Source organism: Mirounga angustirostris, unplaced genomic scaffold, assembly GCF_029215605.1.
Source record: "Mirounga angustirostris isolate CCGP_5_RB_7025 unplaced genomic scaffold, mMirAng1.0.hap1 SCAF_3, whole genome shotgun sequence".
NCBI classification, from domain to species: domain Eukaryota; kingdom Metazoa; phylum Chordata; class Mammalia; order Carnivora; family Phocidae; genus Mirounga; species Mirounga angustirostris.
Genome location: NW_026991711.1, coordinates 144,444,559 through 144,464,695, shown reverse-complemented (window position 1 = coordinate 144,464,695; position 20,137 = coordinate 144,444,559). Strand labels below are relative to the sequence as shown.

Here is a 20,137-nt window from a genome sequence, read left to right as displayed (position 1 = left end):
TGGGCAGAACTTCAGACAATTGGTACTAGTTGTTAAGGAGTGAAAGCCAGAGGGATAGATGCATATTGATGCATGGACAGTTGTTAAGAGCTTGCCAAATAGTCAGGAACTTGGAAGAAAGTTGGTTTTCACAGAATAAGAACAGAATGAGATTTGTTTTATATAAATGCTCGCCAAAGAGCATTTATTTCAAAAGAGGACCTAATTAGGTAGGCAAGGTACCCCATTCTACAGATGTCAGTCAGGGTCTTTTAAAAGCAACCCCGTGCCTGTGTGGCTCAGTCAGTTAAGCGTCTGCCTTTGGCTCAGGTCATGATCTCAGGGCCCTGGGATGGAGCCCTGCATCAGCCTCCTTGCTCACCGGGGAGTCTGCTTCTCCCTCTCCCTCTGCTCCCCACTCATGGCTTGTGCTCCCTCTGTCAAATAAATGCAACCTTAAAAAAAAAAAAAAAAAGCAACTGTAGGGCTTGCACAATGAACACATAAACAAAGTGGCCTTCATGCAGAGATGGGGGAAATATGTGGGTTTAAAAACAAGCACTTATGCTCACTAAGACTGATTGGACTCCTATTATTACTGAGTACTCTACCTGCAAACAGATCAGCCCTGAGCCTGGGTATGGGTTCTACATCTTAGAGCAACTGGTCAATCATTTGGTGGCAGGTTGATTACATTGGAGTTCCTCCATTGTGGAAAGTTAGTAGTTAGGCCTCATTGCTATGAATGTTTACTTTAGATTTGAATTTCCCATCCACCCTGTTACTGACAACACTACCATCTATAACCCTACTAAATACCTTGTTCAATGAATTTACAATCTGTACTACTTTTGATCAAGGGACTCAGTTATATCAAAGAAGTGAGGCAATTGGCTGATGAATCATGGGATTTGCTGGTCTTACCATGTTTCCTGTTGTATGACATTATATTCTACCCAGAAAACAAAGTTTTGTGAAAGTAGTTTTTAGTTCCATAAACAGAATACATGGGTCTACAAACCAAGTAGAGAAGATATGTGTTACCTCTTAACTTCACCGCCAATGACCCACTCATAAAATTTTTGTTTCCTGCCCCTGTAACTCTGAACTCTGCTGATTTAGAAGTATTAGTATGAGGGAAGAATACTTTCACATGAGAACGTGACAATGGTTCAATTGAATTGGACATTGAGAATTACCTGGCTACATTATTTTGAACCATATGACTGAACCAACAAATGGAAAAAAAATAATAATGAAGTTGCTATGCTGGCAAAGGTGATCAGTTCTAATTATCAGGGGGAAATAGTGTTCCTACTACTACTCATAAGAGGACAGTAACTAAACTCAGCAGGCAACCTGGGCTGCCTCCTTGGAGAAGGAGGAAGTGAATAAGTCCATTCTCTAGGAAAGTAAAAATGGCCAAACTGACTCTAGAAGACATAGAAAATCTAAACAGACCAATTACCACCAAGGTAACTTTTTTGGGGGGGGGGGGTACTCCTTAAAAAAACAAACAAAAACATTGATATTTTCACAGAGGTCTCTACCATACCTTTAAGGAACAGGAAACTTCGATTCAATAGTTTATTGGTGAGCATAGGAAAAAAAAAAAAGGAAAGCTCCCAGATTGTATTTATAGAGCTTACCTGAAATTGATATCAACATCTGATGATGCAAATCCAAAAAAGGAAAATTATAGATTGGTCTACTTATATGTAAATGCCAACTTTTAATAAAAAAAAGCCACTTTTAATAAAAAAAGAATGGATGGGTATGTTGTCAACATCCTAAAATCTCATTTTAAAGCCTACATGGAGAAACTTGAGGTATTCTCATTAATCTCATTAAATTCAAAATATGGCACTGACATATGAATTGATCAGTAGACCTCAGACTAAATGGTTCAGAAGAAATCCAAACACATTCAGAAATTTAATATATCTAAAGGTGGTATTTGAAATCTGTAAGAGAAATATTACCAAATGAATGATGTTGGGACAGGTGAATAATCATCTGACAAAAGAGTGAAGTCAAATCCCAATTTTATACCTCTAGTAAAAGAAGTTTTAGGGGCACCTGGGTGGCTCAGTCAGTTAAGTGTCTGCCTTCCGCTCAGGTCATAGTCGGGGGTCCTGGGATGGAGCCTCGCATCAGGCTCCCTGCTCAGAGGGGAGTCTGCTTCTTCCTCTGCCCCTCCCCCTGCTCACACTCCCTTGCCCTCTCAAATAAATAAATAAAATATTTAAGAAATTATTTTAAAAAGACACTTTGGATATGCTTAAATAAAAATATGAAACAGAGACCATAAAATTAATTAGAAGAAAAATATAGTGTTTTTTTTGGTCACAAAAGGGAACTATTAAATATGACATAAAACCCAAGAACCATAAAAAGTAATAAATCTACAGGTGTGTAAAATGAAAACTGTCAGAAATATCAAAAGGATCTTTCTCAGAGAAAATGGCATAAATAAAAATTAAAGGCAGTGACACAGAAAAGTATTTGTAACTCATAAACAAAATTAATTTTCATATTTTAATGTTATTAAATAAGGTTTTTAATAGGCTATTTATTTAAAATTAACCTTACTTAAAAGGTTAATTTTCTTTTTTTTTTTTCTCCTTCCAAGAGTGTGGTGATTTTTATTAAGAATAGCTTTGGTTCTAAGAATTTCACCCTCAATTCTGAAATACGGTCATTAAAAAATAATTATACAAGAGCAAATACAAAATATTAAATTATAGCTTTATGAAGAAAATCAGTTAATGCTATAAACTGATAGTTCGTAGAAAAATAAAAGTATCTCTTAAACATTTCAAGGTTTCTCAGCCTCATAAAAAGAAATGTAAATTGAAATTAGCTTGAAATACAATATTTCTTCTCTCACGTTGTCAAAGATCAAAAAGTTTGAAAACATTTTGGGTTTATAAGGGTATAAGAAAACAGATACTCAGTTCCTGGTGGAGTGTAAGTTGGTAGTAATAACAATAAATTGATTACTGACTGTGTGCCATGCACTTGCTAAGCACTTAAATTTGCTGATTTAATCATCACAATTGCCTTTTGTAGGAAGTACTCTTATTATCCTCATATTACAGATGAGGAAATTAAAAAACTGAGAAATTGGACAAATAACCCAAAGTCACACAGTTGGTAAGTGGAAGAGCCAAGACTTAAGATGAATTACTTTGACTCTAGCACCCACTTTTTGGGGGGTCACAACCTTGAACTGTTTCAACAGCAGGTAATTTAGGAATAGGATAAACTCTCAAGGGTGCATACCCCTTGATCCAGTAATTCTACTTCTGGACGTTTGTCCTGCAGTTACGTGCAAATAGATGCAAAATGACATTCATTGCAGTAAAGGAAGATTGGAAACAACCTAAATATACATCTCAAGGGGACTAATTACATTTTTAAAAAATTTTTATTTATTTATTTGAAAGAGAGAACGTGCGCACAAGCATGGGGAGCAGCAGGCAGAGGGAGAGAGAGAAGCAGGCTCCCCGCTGAGCAAGGAGCCCGAAGCAGGGCTCTATCCCGGGACCCTGCTGAAGGCAGACACTTAACCGACTGAGCCACCCAGGCGCCTCTCCAGAGGATTTAAATTGAGGTTCATCCATACAAAAATGCCAGTCAGCTTTAAATACAGTGAGAATCATACTCTATGTAGTGATATGAAATTCTCTCCAAAATACAGTAAAAGGAAAAAAAGCAAGATAGAGAATAGTGGGTAGGAATGCTGCCATCTATGTAAAAAGCCAAAGAACAAATACATGCATTTTTATATATGCATAGACTATTTCTGGAAGATTTCTTAAAGTGATACCAGTGGTTATCCCCCAGGAGGGAAACTGGGTATCAAGGAATGAGCTGAAAACAGATTTTGAATTTGTACCATGAAAATGTGTCAGTCTGTACAGAAGACAACAGAGCATGTGACTCTCAAATACAGAACATTTGCACTGAGATCACTTCGTGAAGAGTATACCAAGTGCCTCACACAGACTTGGGTGTAGATTTGAACACTGGCTGGTCTCCTGAGAGGGACGGGCTTTGGGGCTCTTCTGGTTCCAGGCAACATTACTCCTCCCCAGCTTTGGCATTGGTTGGAGGGAAGATAAGTTCTTAGAGCTCTCTGTGCTTGGGGCAAGACCCCACTCCTCACACCCTCACAAGGTTTCCAACCTCAACTGCTGCAAACAATTCTTTCATACCGTGTTACTCCCTAAGGTCCTTCATCAGTTGTACTGCCATTCCTTTAAGACTCTCTCTGTACGCTCTAACACAACACCATCCCCACTGTTCTTAACTCCAGACACTATTTTAGTTTGCCCTGTGGAATGAATAGTCCATCATTAGCAAAATCTCCTACATTTTCAACTACTTCCCCCAAATTTCCCTTGCCTTCTTGCTTTAGTAGAGAGACCCAGCTCTCCCAGGAGTTTATAGCTTCCCCTACAGCCCTCCTGTCGTGGCTGTTTTCTCTGTCCTACATTTCAGACCACTGGTCCTGAAGGTGTTGTCAATGTCTTGATATGTTTTTCTTCTCACTGCTCTTTTGAGACCATTTTCTTTCCTCTCTTAAAAAAATCCTCATTTTTGAAGCTCAGTCCATTAGACACCACTAGCTTAGTGCTACTTGTTGTGGTCCTGTGCAGACTCCTGGTTCATTCTTCTTACTCCTTGAAGATATTAGTTTCTGTCTCACGGTCTTTCTCTACAACCACTGCGGCCATAATTCTGTGTGCTTTTGTGCATGTTCTTTCCATTTTTAGCTGCTGCTCCCTCAAAGATCTTGATCCTACACTTCATTCACCTCTCATAATCCTACTTTTAGGGAAGTGGTTCTCAAAGTGTGATCTCTGGACCAACATCAGCAGCATCACCTGAAAACTTGTTATAAATATATTTTCAGACCCTAGATTACTGAGTCCAAAACTCCTGGATCTGGGACCCAGAAATCTGTGTTTTTAGAAGCCCTTCAGATGATTCTAATGAATATAACATTCATCAGGTTTTATTATTGTTACAACCAATAACTCAGTCTCACTTTGAAGCATCCTACTCTTCATGTGGCTCTTGGCTTCTGTCTTTCTAACTTAATCGATCTACTCTCAACTCCTAAAATTTTTCACCCCCCACCCGGAGACCTCAATTAATTGATTCTACCACTTTTTCACTTTTCACTAGTTCTTAACCCTTCTTATGTTGTCACTTTCCCCTTATCCAGCCATAATTTGACTACTCTTTGGCTATTCTCTTTCATATAACATATCTAAAGAGGAGACAGATCTTGTCAGCTCTACCTTCAAAATATATCTGGAATCTGGCTTTTCTTATAATCTCCACTTTACTTAATCCAACCACAGTCATTTACCGCCTGGAATATTGCAACTGTTCTTACTTTGTCTGTTCTTGTACCTACAGCATCTGCTTTCCACACACGGGCTTGAGTGATCCATTTAACATCCAGGGTTATGTTGCTGTGCTGCTCAAAAATCACCACGCTCCTCCTCTCACTCAGAACAAAAGCCAAAGTCCTTCTAAATGCCTGTGAGTGATCTGATTTCCCTTGTCCAGGAAGTCGTATTTTCTACCTTTGTGTTCCTCCTCTCCCACTATGAGGTTTCATTTTACCTTTAGAACTTATTACCACGTAACATACTCTGAATTCTCTTAGTAATTCTGTCCCCTACCATTAAAATGGAAGCGCCATGAAGGCAGAAGCTTGCTTGTTCACTGATAGAGCCTCAGCTTCTAGAACCCTGTCTGGCAAATAGTATGCATGCAGTTATTTGTGAATAAATGAATGGATGCCATTACTGTCTATATGGCTGAAGGCTAACACGACCCTTTTATTCATTAATCATATGTTTGATCATCTATTATATGTCCTACACTAAGAAGATAGAATTTGGAGAAAAACCTCAGAGTTTCAAGTCTAATATATGAATATAAATAATAAATAGATATAAAATTGTAATAGTGTAAGAATCAAGATTGGAATGTGTACGGACCCGTAGGAACAAATGATTAGGGGGCAATGACCTAGCTAAGGTCACAAAGCCAAGGAGCCCATAGAAATTTTTCCCAAGGAAGCAATGACTGAGGTGAGATCAAAACAAAGAATAAAGGTTAATTGGACAAAGTGGCTATGGTGGCAGCAAGTGTAGGTGGGCGAGCAGAGTTGGTAGAGGGAGCATGGTATGTACAAAGGGCTGAATAAAGTAGAGAGGCTTGAGGAGGGAGCCTAAGAGAAGAGAGGTTGGAGACTTACTAATTATATCTCTTTATTCTACCCAATGATGAACATCTTAAAAAAAAAATCTTGCTTTATTCAATAGAAATCCCCCCTTCTGATCTCTAAACAGGTATCAGATTGCTATTTAATTTTTTTATACTTAGACTCTAGCTTCATAATCATCAAATTAAGAGCACCCAAAAGGAAAAAATAAATGAGAAAATGAATACATGCTCTGGTGAAAAATTGGCTTTGTTGATTTATGTTTTAAAAGAGCTCAATTTATCAGGATGTCTAAGGAATGGAACATTCTGATTAATTTATTTAGTTTCTATTGCCATTGTTGTAACTGAGGCTTAAGAATAAAATTAATTTGCTTAAATCTTTTTAGAAAATCTTGAATACTTTTAGCTCTTTCCTGACTAAGGGGATTGTGTCACAAAGGTTGAATGGGACATGTAGCATACATGTATATTTAAAGGCTCTAAGCCTTCAACGACAACGTGCTTATCCTCATAAGCCCCAAATGACTGTTTCTTATTTCCAAAAATTTTTATTACCTGACAGTCATGATATGGGAAGAGGGGCAAATAAGTTGGTTTTCTTGATAACATTTGAGGACTACCATTTGCTACCTAGACACTTTCCACGCTGGGACTGCCTCTGACTAAGAAATGAAGCAGGGTCTTTCAATAAATATGCCAGGTAAGGTAAACTTAATTTGGATATTTAATCTGAGTCTTGGCCTCTGAAGTTTAGAACAAGTTTCTTGTCTTTGTTGTGTTTTAATGAAAGTGAGCCCTAGATTTATCTGCTTAGTCCTTCCTGGTTAAAGGATAGTAGTCCTGTCCTTTATGGCAGTTTTTTACCTGACCCAGAATCATACATCACATCAGTTGTCCTCTTTAGCCTCCTTTAATCAGGACTAGGTCCTCAACTTTCTTTGACAGCATGGCAGTTTTTATTTTGCGAATACCCCCTCAACTAGGGTCCATTGGAGTGTTTCATCATTGTTTGATCCACACTAGGCACCTTGGGCAGGTAACACAGAAGGGCTGTGTTCTCGGTGCTGTGTATCACGCGTCACAAGGTATCTTGAGGCGTATGTGTCCATTTGTACATTAAGGCGATGGTCAACTCTGATCGTTTGACTAAGGCAGTGTCTGCGAGATTTCCCATTGTAAACATCCCCTGTACCCTTTGTAATGAGAACAACAAAGAGGGACAGAGTTTAAGAATAAGGAAGTATTTTGTTCCCTAACTGACTGTCACTGATGGTTTTACCATCCATTGCTGATTCTTGCCTGCATGCACTATTAATGGGTGAAAAGAGTGATTTTCTAACTCTGTCGTTTCTTCCATATTTATTAGTCGTCATTCTACCTTAAGACAGAGTTTTTCCTTCCCCCCCTTAGTATGATACAGTCTTTACTCCATTTCATATTGTCCCCGGTTTGGCAGTAAGAGTTCTAAGATATTGGGTCTTTCATCAGGTTTTTTTTTATAATATAAATGATATAAAAATAGTTAATAGAGGCACACAGAATAAAGTGGGAATGAGAAGCCAGAGAGGTGAATTATGTTGGTGATTAGGGAAGTCTTTAGTGAGGAAGTGGTGTTGAAGTGAGCTTTAAAAAAAGTGGCAGAATTTGGGGCACCTGACTGGCTCAGTCCCTAGAGCATGCTGACTCTTAATCTTAGGGTTGTGAGTTCAAGCCCCATATTGGGCACAGGGCCTACTTCATTAAAAAAAAACAAAAAACAAAAAAAACCACGGAATTTTCACAGAAATGGTGGTAAGGTGGAGTAGAAAGAAAAACTGTCTGAGGGGCGCCTGGGTGGCTCAGCCAGTGAAACATCTGCCTTCGGCTCAGGTCATGATCCCAGGGTCCTGGGATCGAGCCCCACATCGGGCTCCCTGCTCTGAGGGGAGCCTGCTTCTCCCTCTCCTCCCTGCTCATGCTCTCTCTCGCTATCTCTGTTGCTATCTCTGTCTCTTTCTCTCTCAAATAAATAAAATATTAAAAACAAAAACAAAACAGGGCGCCTGGGTGGCTCAGTCGGTTAAGCGACTGCCTTCGGCTCGGGTCATGATCCTGGAGTCCCGGGGTCGAGTCCCGCATCGGGCTCCCTGCTTGGCAGGGAGTCTGCTTCTCCCTCTGACCCTCCCCCCTTTCATGTGCTCTCTCTCTCAAATAAAAATAAATAAAATCTTTAAAAAAAAAAAAAAAACACAAAAACAAAACTGCCTGAGAAGGAGAGCTTGGCATATCCGGTATTTGGCAGGTTATTCAGTAGTTCCAGAGCATGATGGGGAAGCAGAAATGGAACAGAAAAACCTTTGCACTGACTGAGTTTCCTGCTAGTCTCTGCTTAGAATTTCCTCTCCTGCCCTGCTCCTGCCGACTGGCTAAGGGGAGTGGGGAGTAAGAGGAGGTGTGAGGAAGGAGGGAATTCTAAGTAGTGAAAACCACAAGAGCCGAAAGCCCTGCTCAAATACTCCCTTTTCCTGATCCCTAGTGAGAATTAACCAGCCTCTTTTCATACACTCCCAAGGTGATTGGTGCCTCTCCGTTACCAAGTCTATTTTGTGCTCTTTCTATGTGTTGGATTCATCTTCCTCCTTTAAAACACAAGCCACATGTTAATCGCTTTGCTCGGGACTCAGCACAAATGCTCAATAAATGTTTGTAGAATATACGTGAGAGAGGAAGAAGGGAGGATAGGTTGGAGTTGGTTGGGGAAGGGCTCTGAGTGTCATTTTAAGGGGTTCAGGCTCGGCCACAGGCAGTGGGGAGCCCTGGCCACTCTTGGATGGTGCAGGCCTGATGGAGGTGTGATGCGGAGGTCAGGGAACGTGAACAGAGAGATGCCGAGATGTGGTGCAGGGGCCTGGGAGGAGCCGGAGCGGGACCGCCAGGAAGGACAGAATGGAAGGCATGGAAACAGAGTTACCATCTCATGAATCTGGGCACTTATTTGAATGGAGGAATTGGAAGGACAAAAGGAACTGAGCAAGGTGTTGAGATTTTTAAGACTGGGTGATAAGGAGACTGCCAGAGGCCTAATAACAAGCAAAATAACAAGCACAGGGACAAGGACAGAGGCTCTAGGCCATTCCGCATGGTCCTATCTTTTCCTCATCCAGCACTCTCCCTGGATTCAAAACTGTGCTCTTGGAGGATGGTATTCTATCAAATATGATGAGAAATGAAATATTGTCTCTGCTTGAGGCACAAAACCCGACGTTGGTGGAATGGATTTTTTTCCATTTGGCTTTAGGAATGGTTTTATTAAAAGCAGATGCTAGTAACTATTTTTTTAACCTTGAAACATGGCCCTATGACAGCAGCTTACCTTGAAAGAAATGGTCGTTAGCGTTCTTTTCGCTCCTCTGTCCCTCTTACACCTTCATAACAGAAAATTTGCTTTGCACCTGCTCCAACTGGGTTCTAAGTGATAAGCATCTTGCAAGCCCAGAAAATTATAGTATCGAATCACAGCCCCAACTGTGAGGCAGCACTCTCATCGAATCCCCGCTGAGAGGCTTTCTTTCCCAGTTCCCCAGGGAAGAGTCCTTTCTCCCCTGGCCCCCTTTTCAGGCTTGAACTTCAACCTAACCCTCTTTTTAGCTCCCAGCACGCATTGCTCTGGGTGCTGGCCCTGACCCAGCCCTATGTACTCTGCTCCACCCTGGGCTCGTCCACAGGTCAGGCCTGGGTAGCCCTGGGGTCACTGGAGAGCCCAATTCTAATAATGAGCATATTTATCTTAGGAGAGGCAATAAACCTTTATGTTCTTTGCAGCTTATTGCTTCCCCCCCCCCCATAAATAAATGCTAATGGAACAGTTGATCTATTATCTATGGTTTGGTAAATATACATGAACATTGCCTAATAATATTCACAAAGTTGCTTTCATCCACATTTTCCTTCATAAATGAAATGCTTTGTTGTAAGTCGTGATTTAAGAGGGATATACCTATTTAACTGCTAGGAAAATGTAAATGTTTTAAAATACTGCCATGTTTGGGAATACTCTTATAAGAATTTTAAATAAAAACAGCAAATACTATTTAAATAGATGTGTAACATTCTAACTGGACTTAGTGTATGGTTTTAAAGGGAAAGAAAAAATTGCTGATGAAGATTGTATAACTTTATCTTTGTTTTCCTCTTAGGTTTTTCAAATAGACCAAAGTCATTAAAAGTAATTCTCAACCCCCAAAGCCACAAAAAAGAAGCTACCCAGGTCTATTATGAGAAGGTTGAACCACTGTTGAGGATTGCAGGAATAAAGACTGATGTTACAAGTAAGTCATTTTCAGGATATAATTTTGCCATTAAAAAATCATACTTCAAGGGGCACCTGGGTGGCTCAGTCATTAAGCCTCTGCCTTTGGCTCAGATCATGATCCCAGGGTCCTGCTCAGTGGGAAGCCTGCTTCTCCCTCTCCCACTCCCCCTGCTTGTGTTTCTGCTCTCGCTATCTCTCTCTCTGTCAAATAAATAAATAAAATCTTTTTAAAAAAAAAATCATACTTAAGGAAACAAAACAATCTGTATTTGTTCTTAAGCCACATTGAGGAAACTACCTGTAATCTCTAAAGCTTTTTTATGTGCTTCCATAACCTACTATAGCCAACTCCAGGATTATCACTTAAGTTTTTTTCTTCATTGTGTTATTTTTATTAGAATGTCAGTATTTTCTTTAGACCTTTTTTCAGACTTTAAAAATTATTAGGAATCATTTCAAAGAGAGCTGTACATTTTTTGATATCTTCATTGAGATGTTGGCTATTTACACATTATTTCTGCAGTTTGGCAAGCAATTGATTTTTGCTCACTTAAATGTTTGATGTCTTTCCATGGAAATCCTTCATTAGGTGGTTTTTGTTCTGACTCTGACCCCTGCTGGTTAGGTCAAAACTAAGCACGTAACTGTTGGTTTAGATGGATTCAGAGAAGCCAGTAGCTTAAATTCGATGTCTTAAATAAGAAAGGTGCTTACGTTTGTGCTGAGGAAAATAGAAACTTGCCATTGCTAAAGTTAATAGAAAGATTAGCAAAATTCTTTTCAGTTTTTTGGATTTGGTGACCAAATTCCTTTGTTTCCTTTGACACTGATTTTTCCCGTGGGGGGTGGACTGAGAAGGAGGGTTGATGCTATCAAAAATCACAACCCCAGTTTGTCTGATTTTATTCCTATGTAGCTCACTAACACACAGTGCAAATTTGTAGTAAATTTAAATGATGAAGACTATTGCATAATAAGCCTGAGCTGAAGGCAGAGCCTTAACCTCCTGAGCCACCCAAGCACCCCTAAAATTTTTTTCTTAACAAAAAGGTCAGCCACCCCAAAATGCATCTATTACAATGGAGGTTCAAGAGAAACTACTGTGAAAAATTCAGGAGGAATTTCTGACTAAAATAAAATTGTAGTGAGAAGTTAATCTTGTACCTTTGTGGCTTTTGGCTTACTTAGAGGTAATTTGAAAGGAAAAGAAACAATTCATATCTATCATTCCTCCCCTCTGAAGATTTTCAAAGATTGGTGGGGGAAAAAAGTTTGAAGTTCTTATTAGGATGAGACCATTAAAAGTTGAATAAACTTATTGGAAAACTTAATAACATTATTTTGTTTCATTGATTTAATATCCAGGACAGTTTTGTGTAGATACTACTATATATCTTTCAGGTCAGGAAACGCTTGTAGAATGCTTCATGTTGAGCACTATGCAGAATGCAAGATGAATAAGTTATACTACCTGCTCTTGTGTGGATTTTAGTTTATTGGGGATTCAAATAAATGTAATTGGGATGTATATACAAGAACTCTGGTATCTCAGAGGGTGATATTTTGATCAGAGGACTCAAAAGTATTTGAACTAGACTGTTTTGGAGAGTCAGAGGCAAACGTGGTTTTTTGTGCATAAGCAGAAGAATAGTGAGGGAAGGAAGGCAAGCTTGCAAGCACATACAAGTGGGGTGTGTGTGTGTGTGTGTGTGTGTGTAACCCATAATATCTTTGGAATTCTTTAATTTGCTTTGACTTCCTTAGTTTTGACTTCATCTTAAATTTGATCCTTTCCATCATCATAAAATTGTTGCCAGTGGATTAGATCTTTCTTCATTCAAATTAAGTGGGATAGGGAGAGGTGTGTGTATGTGGGAGATCCAACATGTTTTAATACTGAGCAAGGATTAAAATTTTCTCCTGTCAGTTTGACTGTCTTATAATGTGTGCCCAATCTGGAGCAATCACTCTCTTAAGACCCTTCCCATAGGCTGGAATTAGGACCCCCTTTTCCTGAAGGCTGAAAATACCTGACCTGAATCTGGTTCTATTAGGGAGAAAATAAAAAAGACCAAAGTGGCTTCTGGGAAGGCTCCCAACTATGTACACTAGAGGAAGTCTAAATCCAGTTTCCAGATTGATGTTTATGCTGCACTCAGTAGTTTACTCATCATGTATTGATCCAAAGTTGGTGTCAATTTTTTTTATCATAACTTTGTCATCTGTTTTGCCAGAGATGATTCTGCCAAGAGAATAGGGATTAGGAAGGAAGAGACAGAGCTTAGAAGAAAGACTGGTGCATGAAGAAACCTGATGGAAGGCAGAGGAACTGATAAGAATGTGCTTGCTTTTTTTGTATTGAAGAGTTTTATGTCCTAGGACTCCTTTCCCCCCGCTAAATTTGTAAATATTATTGAATATTATATTTAGTTTAACAAAAAAATTAGAACATTTCATAAAACAAATTTAGAATTTTCTTATATATTTGTGCAGAATGGCTAATTATTATCTGCCTAACACTCCTCCTACAGGCAAAATTATAAAACTGCATCTTTTGCGTATAAAACCATTTTAGTATGTATATTAGTTAAATATATTTTAAAAGTTTGCTATTTTGTGCGAAGGACTGAACAAACACTGGGATACTTGAAAAGCTTTAGAATCTTCCTTACACTTCCACAGTGTAGTTTTGTAGTTTGAAACTACCTTGTATATCATGAAGTGCCGTAGAAAGATGGTCATAATGCTGTGCCTGTCTGTTTCATAAATTATGTAATAGATTCAATTCACACCTTGAAAGAAAAAATATATGAAAGAGTAAAACAGAAAGGTACATATTTTCTGCATGTCCAGTGTGACCATTATTTTAACATATCTTGTATGCATTGCTGAGTCTAAATGGAATATAAATTACATAATAAATTCTACATGATGATAAATTCACTAGGAGATAGTGCTTAGATAAATGAGGCAGGATTTGAATAATTCTAGCTAGATATGTACACTCTAAAGGATTTTTTCCATAAGTTTCTTTTAAAAGTGAATAGCAAAATTAATAGTTGGACTAAAAAATGGGTAGAGGATCTGAAAAGCCATTTTCCCAAAGAAGATATACAGATAGCCAACCTGGTACATGCATAGGTGCTCAACATCACTAATCATCAGGGAAATGCCAATCAAAACCACAGTGAAATACATTACCTCGTATCTGTTGGAATGGCTATTATCAAAAAGACAAGTGTTGGTGAGGATGTGGAGAGAAGGGAACCCTTGTGCACTGTTGGTGGGAAGTAAGTTGGTGCAGCCACTGTGGAAAAAGTATGGAGGTTCCTCAAATATTTAAAAATACCATGTGATCCAGCAATTCCACTCTGGGTATTTATCCAAAGGAGAAAAAAAACATTAAATCAAAAAGATAGCTGCACTCCCATGTTCAATGCAGCACTATTTACAATAGCCAAGACATGGAAGCAACCTAAGTGTCCATCAGTGGATGAATGGAAAAGAAAATGTGGTGTGTATATGTGTGGAATATTATCTGGTCATTAAAAAGAAGGAACTCTTGACGTTTGTAACAACATGAATGGACCTTGAGGGCATTTTGCTAAGTGAAATATGTCAGAGAAAGATAAATTACCATCTGATCTCACTTATATGTGGAATCATAAAAAAAACACACACACAAAAACAACTGAACACATAGGTATAGAGAACAGATTATTGGTTGCCAGAGGTGGGAGGTGGGGAATGGGAGAAATGAGTGTAGGGTGTCAGAAGGTATAAACTTCCAGCTTAAAAAAAAAAAAAAAAAGAATCACCACATTAATAAAAATATACTTTTCCTTTTGGTTACTGCTGAAACCCTAACTACTTCTGAATATAGATCAGCGTCTTTTGAAATACTTGAGCTGAAGTTGCTTCCCAGTTCTGCTACCATCACCAGCGCAGTATCTTATTTAATAATGGTATCAGAAAAACTTCTGGAAGAACTTAGAACGGAATTATTTTTTTCTAATAACTTGTTGGCATATGAATCGAAAAAGAGCATGAATGGTAAGCCCAAGCTGGCCTTTGATACCATTTCTTTATCTTTCTCCCCATAAAGAGCAGACTTTAGGAATTACATTGTTAAAGGTATGAGAGTGTTTGAGAGATCGTAGATTCATAGGATAATTCATAGAATAATAAAGTGAAAAAAGGCAACAGAGAAATCAATCTGGAAATAACTTTAGAGGGCATTGAGCTTAATTTCCCCCCTGTGGTGGAGTGTAGGTGTGGCCCTACTCATGGATGAACTCTCAGCCTTTGCTTGGGTACCCTATGTCAGTGTCTGCCATTACTGGATAATACTGCTAGTCATTCTTGAGCTTAGGGTCACTATGCCTTGTGCGCATTAGAAAAGGCGCCTTTTTTGTGCTAACATATAAAGGTGCCCTTCTTTCTGGGCTGATTCTGCCCAAGGCCACCAGCATGTCAAGGTAGGTATACTGGCTAGATTGCAAACATATCTGCCCCTTTGGCCAAATGCCTTTGTGCAAGGCATGAACTGCAGGCAGAACTTGTAAGTTGACTTTTGCCTCCTTGTAATTTTTAGAGTCAATGTTCTCTTTTGTAGTAATACAAAATAAATGTGTCCCATCTTGTGTATAAGAGTCATTAAAATATTTGAAACAGATAATATGTCTGTCCTTGATCTCTCTTGTTCATGATAGGCAATTCCATCTCCTTCAGTCAATTTTTTTTATTAACAAAGCTGCTAGGCCTTATCATACTCACCATCATTATCATGGTCAAAGACACTTCTCTGAATTTAGCCTTGATCTCTGCCAACTCAGGGCTCATGGGAGTGCCTAGTCACCAGATAATTTTTACGTCCTATCTGGCCCTTGTGGAATTGTCAATAAAGTGGAGTTTGTTGTCACTTTTTTTTTTTTCCTCCTTCTAGAGTCATGAGTTTAACTTATGACACTTTTGCCAAATCTCCTCTTGGAATTTTTTCTCTTTGGCTCTCTGTTTCTACTTAAAGCCTTCCCTCCCTGTAAATGCCTCTTGTTATTCCTGATCTTGCCCAGCAGAAAGCTAGGCAATTTGATAAATTTGAGTCACAAAAGATGCTGGTAGGCTGGGGCATTATTTCTTTCCAATTTGACCACTTTAATAAAAATCTGGAGAGTACCTGTTCATGCATCATATCCAGCTAAAAGATTTCTGAGTGAAAGGTTCTTTTTGTTATTCCTTAAATAATTGTGGATGTATATGGTGAATCCTGTTTCTAATACTCAGATGTCCGGGGGTTAGAGCTTTGTCTCTGGTGACAGTGAAGACTCATCAGTGGAGGTTACGTAGAAAAAGGATAGGATCAAATACGTGAGAAAATCATTCTGGGGAGAGTAGGATAAAGGTTGGAGGCAGACTGGGGAAAAGACCATTGTAATATCCACATTAAAAAAATACTAGTGGCTGGACCATGGGCATTGGCTTGGGATGGGATACTATAGCAACAAAAACCAAAACAACTGGTCTTGACCTTGGGTAGCAAGGAGGAGATGATGGAACTACAAAGAACAATATATTTGAGAGGCAGTTTGAAGGTGGAAATGACAGATTCCATTTGGAGCTAAGTCAGAAGTACCTATAGGACAGGAGAGAAAATGCCATCTCAGTATCTTATCCCATTGTAGAATTTTATCACCAGCCCAAGAAATGTTTCTTTAAGTCCAAGTCTCATCTGATTTTACTTCAGCCTGTTTCCTCATCAACATTCAGCATTAACCTCAAGACATTACTTCCCTCCAGTCTCGTCGTCTTGAGGAAGTAATACATAAATTGAAGGTTAGGGTGGGTGGGGGAATCCCAGCACTGACACCTGAGTTCAAAGCCTTGCAAAGAATGGAATCTCCAAATTTCCTGAATAGAAGGGGCATAGGGTATCATTCTCATCAGAAAAGGAAAGCAAGTGAAAGAAAAGGCTAGTAACCTTTTGAAACTGCATTTGTTTATCAGTCTACTCCATATGTTTATTTGGAATGGGATGATTTGAATCTGGCTCTTTGTGACTCCAGGGCCCATAATATTATGTCTAAATACATCAATTTCTTCTACTATATCTGAATAGTAGTCCAGATTATTCTCTATCCTTTTTCCCTATGTTATGTTTCTTTGTAATCACTTATTGCTACTTCATATCATGTATTCATGTTTTAAAATTAGTGTCTACTTTCTGCCTCCAGAATATGAGCTCCCTGATGCCAAAGACTTAATTCCTTTTGTTCATTTTCCTAATATATTGTGATCAAGTTTCTTTCATCCTTTCCTCTTTGTTCCAGGTCACTATATTTTTCTAACTTTTCCAATGTTATTTTAAAAATTACTCTTCTTTGAGATACCTGGGTGGCTCAGTTGTTAAGTGTCTGCCTTCGGCTCAGGTCATGATCCCAGGGTCCTGGGATTGAGCCCCACATCGGGCTTCCTGCTCAGCCGGGAGCCTACTTCTCCCTCTCCCACCCCCCCGCTTGTGTTCCCTCTCTAGCTCTCTCTCTCTCTGTGTCAAATAAGTTAAGTAAAATCTTTTAAAAAAATTACTCTTCTTGGATAATTTGCATCAACATATCGTCAAATTCCACCTGCAGGATCAAAGAAATTGAATATTATTTAAAATTTTTTCCTGAATAAAAAGATAGCATTTAGCCATAACCTAATTTAAAGCTAATTTCATATTGGATTTGAAAAGCTTTACCAAAGTAAGCTTTAGCATAGAAGCAAGATTTGATAAACTGATGCTCAGCATAAATATTTCTTCATAATGTCATTATGTATTTTCAGTGTGTGTATGTATGTAACATTTTATTTTGTATTCTTAGGGTTGCAACTACTAGCTGAGGTTATAAATGATCAACACCATCATTTATGATAACCTTCCAAGTTTATTAATATTTTATACTTAGTTTTCTCATAGCCTTCTTCTGATTAGAATTCAATATAGAGAAGTTTTATTCATGTGAATGTTAACAGCATTTGAATAAATGCTGCTGGATACAGAGTGATTCTTTTAGACACCAAGACTAATAATTCTTAACAATATCTAAAAACATTGTAGGAAAAGCTTGAACCATGCCGGCACCAGGGACAGACAGGCATGAAAGATTAATGTAATCTTGCATATAACGATGCACGTTCTTACACAAAAAATCCATCTGCAATGTCATGTCAGTCCACAGAAATCTTTGATGGGTGGATACAGCTGGGCTGTCTCTTCTGGCAGCGCTGCCCCAGAAAATGCTAAATGTGGTGGGGATGCTTGGTGCCATCTGCAGCGTGCCAGTTTATCCTGTCTCCACTGGCATTTACAGTACTGCGTAGGGCGTCACGACTGTAGAGACAGCGATAGGGAGTGACAGATTCATTTCCTCAGAGGCTCCGGCTCTGGTGGGTCCGTGCCACCTTCCTCCGCGGCTTTGGGTCTGTTATCATTGGTGTTGGCTTTGCTTCATTATTTTCCCATCCAGCTCCTCTTTTTAGTCTAGCAGTTCCAGATACACATTCTTCTAGTATGTAAATCTTACACTAACCTTTCAACTAATTTATTCATGTAAGGTTGCCAAAGCGATTTAACATTGACTATTTGATGCCAGCTAATATGCCTTATTTTCAAAATACTGCTGCTCTTCAGCTTCTGATTTAAAGGAAATGTGTCTTCTTTATAATATCAGGAAGGGAACACTGAACAGACAGGCACCAAGATAAATGATCTAACTGCTGTGTGTGGGATAGCCCCACGTGACTTACGTAGTTGGAACAAATATATGACCCTCTTTTACATAAAGCTATAAAACACATCAGGAAAGTAACCCTTAATCCTCTTTCCCATGATTAAAATATAAATATTCAAGGATGAATGTTGTTTTATGACCTGACCATATGTTTATGATATTATTTTGCCAAACTAAGTGAAAGAGTGTAGATCGTTGTTTAAAACTTTCACCTGTTTTTGTTTTTGTTTTTTGTTTTTAAATAGTAACAGAATATGAAGGGCATGCTTTGGCACTGCTGAAGGATTGTGAACTCCAGGAATTTGATGGGTAGGTTATATTATCAATCTGTATGTGTCACATGGCTTCTGTTCTGAAATGTTTTCATGAGTTTTTAGCCACATATTTGGGACTTATAAATATTTCAATATTTGTGGTGTATGTAATTAGACTATTGCATTCATATCTATGTAATAACAATTAATGATGACAATATGGCATGGTCCTCTACCTCTCAGGATCAGGCATAGGAAAACAAAAGGAGAAATATATAAGTACTGGGAAATCAAAGAGGACCACATTTTACTGACCTAATGTGCATATATTTGGAACTGTAGTCCTTAATTCTTGGCTTTAACCATGTATCTAGAAAAGCACTGATGGAAGGTCATATGGTATAATTGTGATCCTCTTTTGCAAATTTGTTGATAATGTTAATAGATACCCACTGGTTCATTTGGCTGTGATTGCGGATAAATATTTTATACATAAAAATATATTGGGATGCCTGGGTGGCTCAGTCAGTTAAGCATCTGCCTTCAGCTCAGGTTGTTATCTCAGGGTCCTGGGATCCAGCCCTATGTCAGGTGCCCTGCTCAGCGGGGAGTCTGCTTCTCCCTCTCCCTCTGCCCCTTAGCCCCGCTTTTGCCCTCATTCTCTCTTTCTTTCTTTCTCTCTCTCAAATGAATAAATCTTTCAAAATATATAATTTTCAGTATAAAAAAAAGATGCTAGGGGCACCTGGGTGGCTCAATCATTAAGCATCTGCCTTTGGCTCAGGTCGGGATCCCGGGGTCCTGGGATTGAGCCCTGCATTGGGCTCCCTGCTCGGTGGAAAGCCTGCTTCTCTCTCTCCCACTCCCCCTGCTTGTGTTTCCTCTCTCACTGTGTCTCTCTCTGTCAAATAAATAAAATTTTTAAAAAAAGATGCTAATTTTAATTCTTTTATAATTTAGTGGCTACCAATTAAGTGTGCTCTCCAGAGTAGGCATTGGGAACTGTCATTTGCTATACATTGCTGGAGTGTGTAGAAATTGTTCACTGTCATGCAAACATTAGAAACGAGGCAAGTGACATACTTTAATAACCATTTTTTTAAAAAGTAGGCAAATCAATTTGCTAAAATGGTGGATTGATGTGTTAGACAAAAACATTTTAGGGAAGATTTTTTACAAGGGTTGATTTTTCAGGGTTTTAAAAGGTAGCAAAAATGTGAATTATCTGTGTCACATGGTGGTGTGCAGGAAACAAAATATAATATCGGGAAGGACAGTTGTGTCCTTGAACTGTAGAGTGAAAGGCTTTGCTCTTCCCAAAGAACTATTAGGATATTTTAGGAAGGAAAGTGATGCAATCAAAATGGGGCATTATCAGGGTTGTTTTTCCAGAAATGCTTAATACTTTTTGATAAGTAATATTAGAGGATGAAGAAGAAAGTTTGATAAATAAAAGTTTTCAAAAAGAATTTGAGAGGAGCAAATCTAGATGGCAACATTATATGAATATTGAGGATGAAGAGTATGGGGTAGGAGATTACTTAAGAGCTTTATACTTAAAGCTAGACAGATTGACTAACAGGCTACGTTTG

General features: G+C 38.6%; 1 protein-coding gene across 1 annotated transcript in view; it reads left to right on the top strand.

The window, feature by feature from the left end:
- CERKL (ceramide kinase like) overlaps positions 1–20,137 on the top strand; it is a 110,694-nt gene that overhangs the window by 71,030 nt on the left and 19,527 nt on the right. Inside the window, exons 3-4 of the mRNA XM_045867489.1 lie at positions 10,407–10,538; positions 18,537–18,600. Of these exons, the coding sequence (XP_045723445.1) occupies positions 10,407–10,538; positions 18,537–18,600 (196 nt within the window). The remainder of the gene's footprint in view (positions 1–10,406; positions 10,539–18,536; positions 18,601–20,137) is intronic.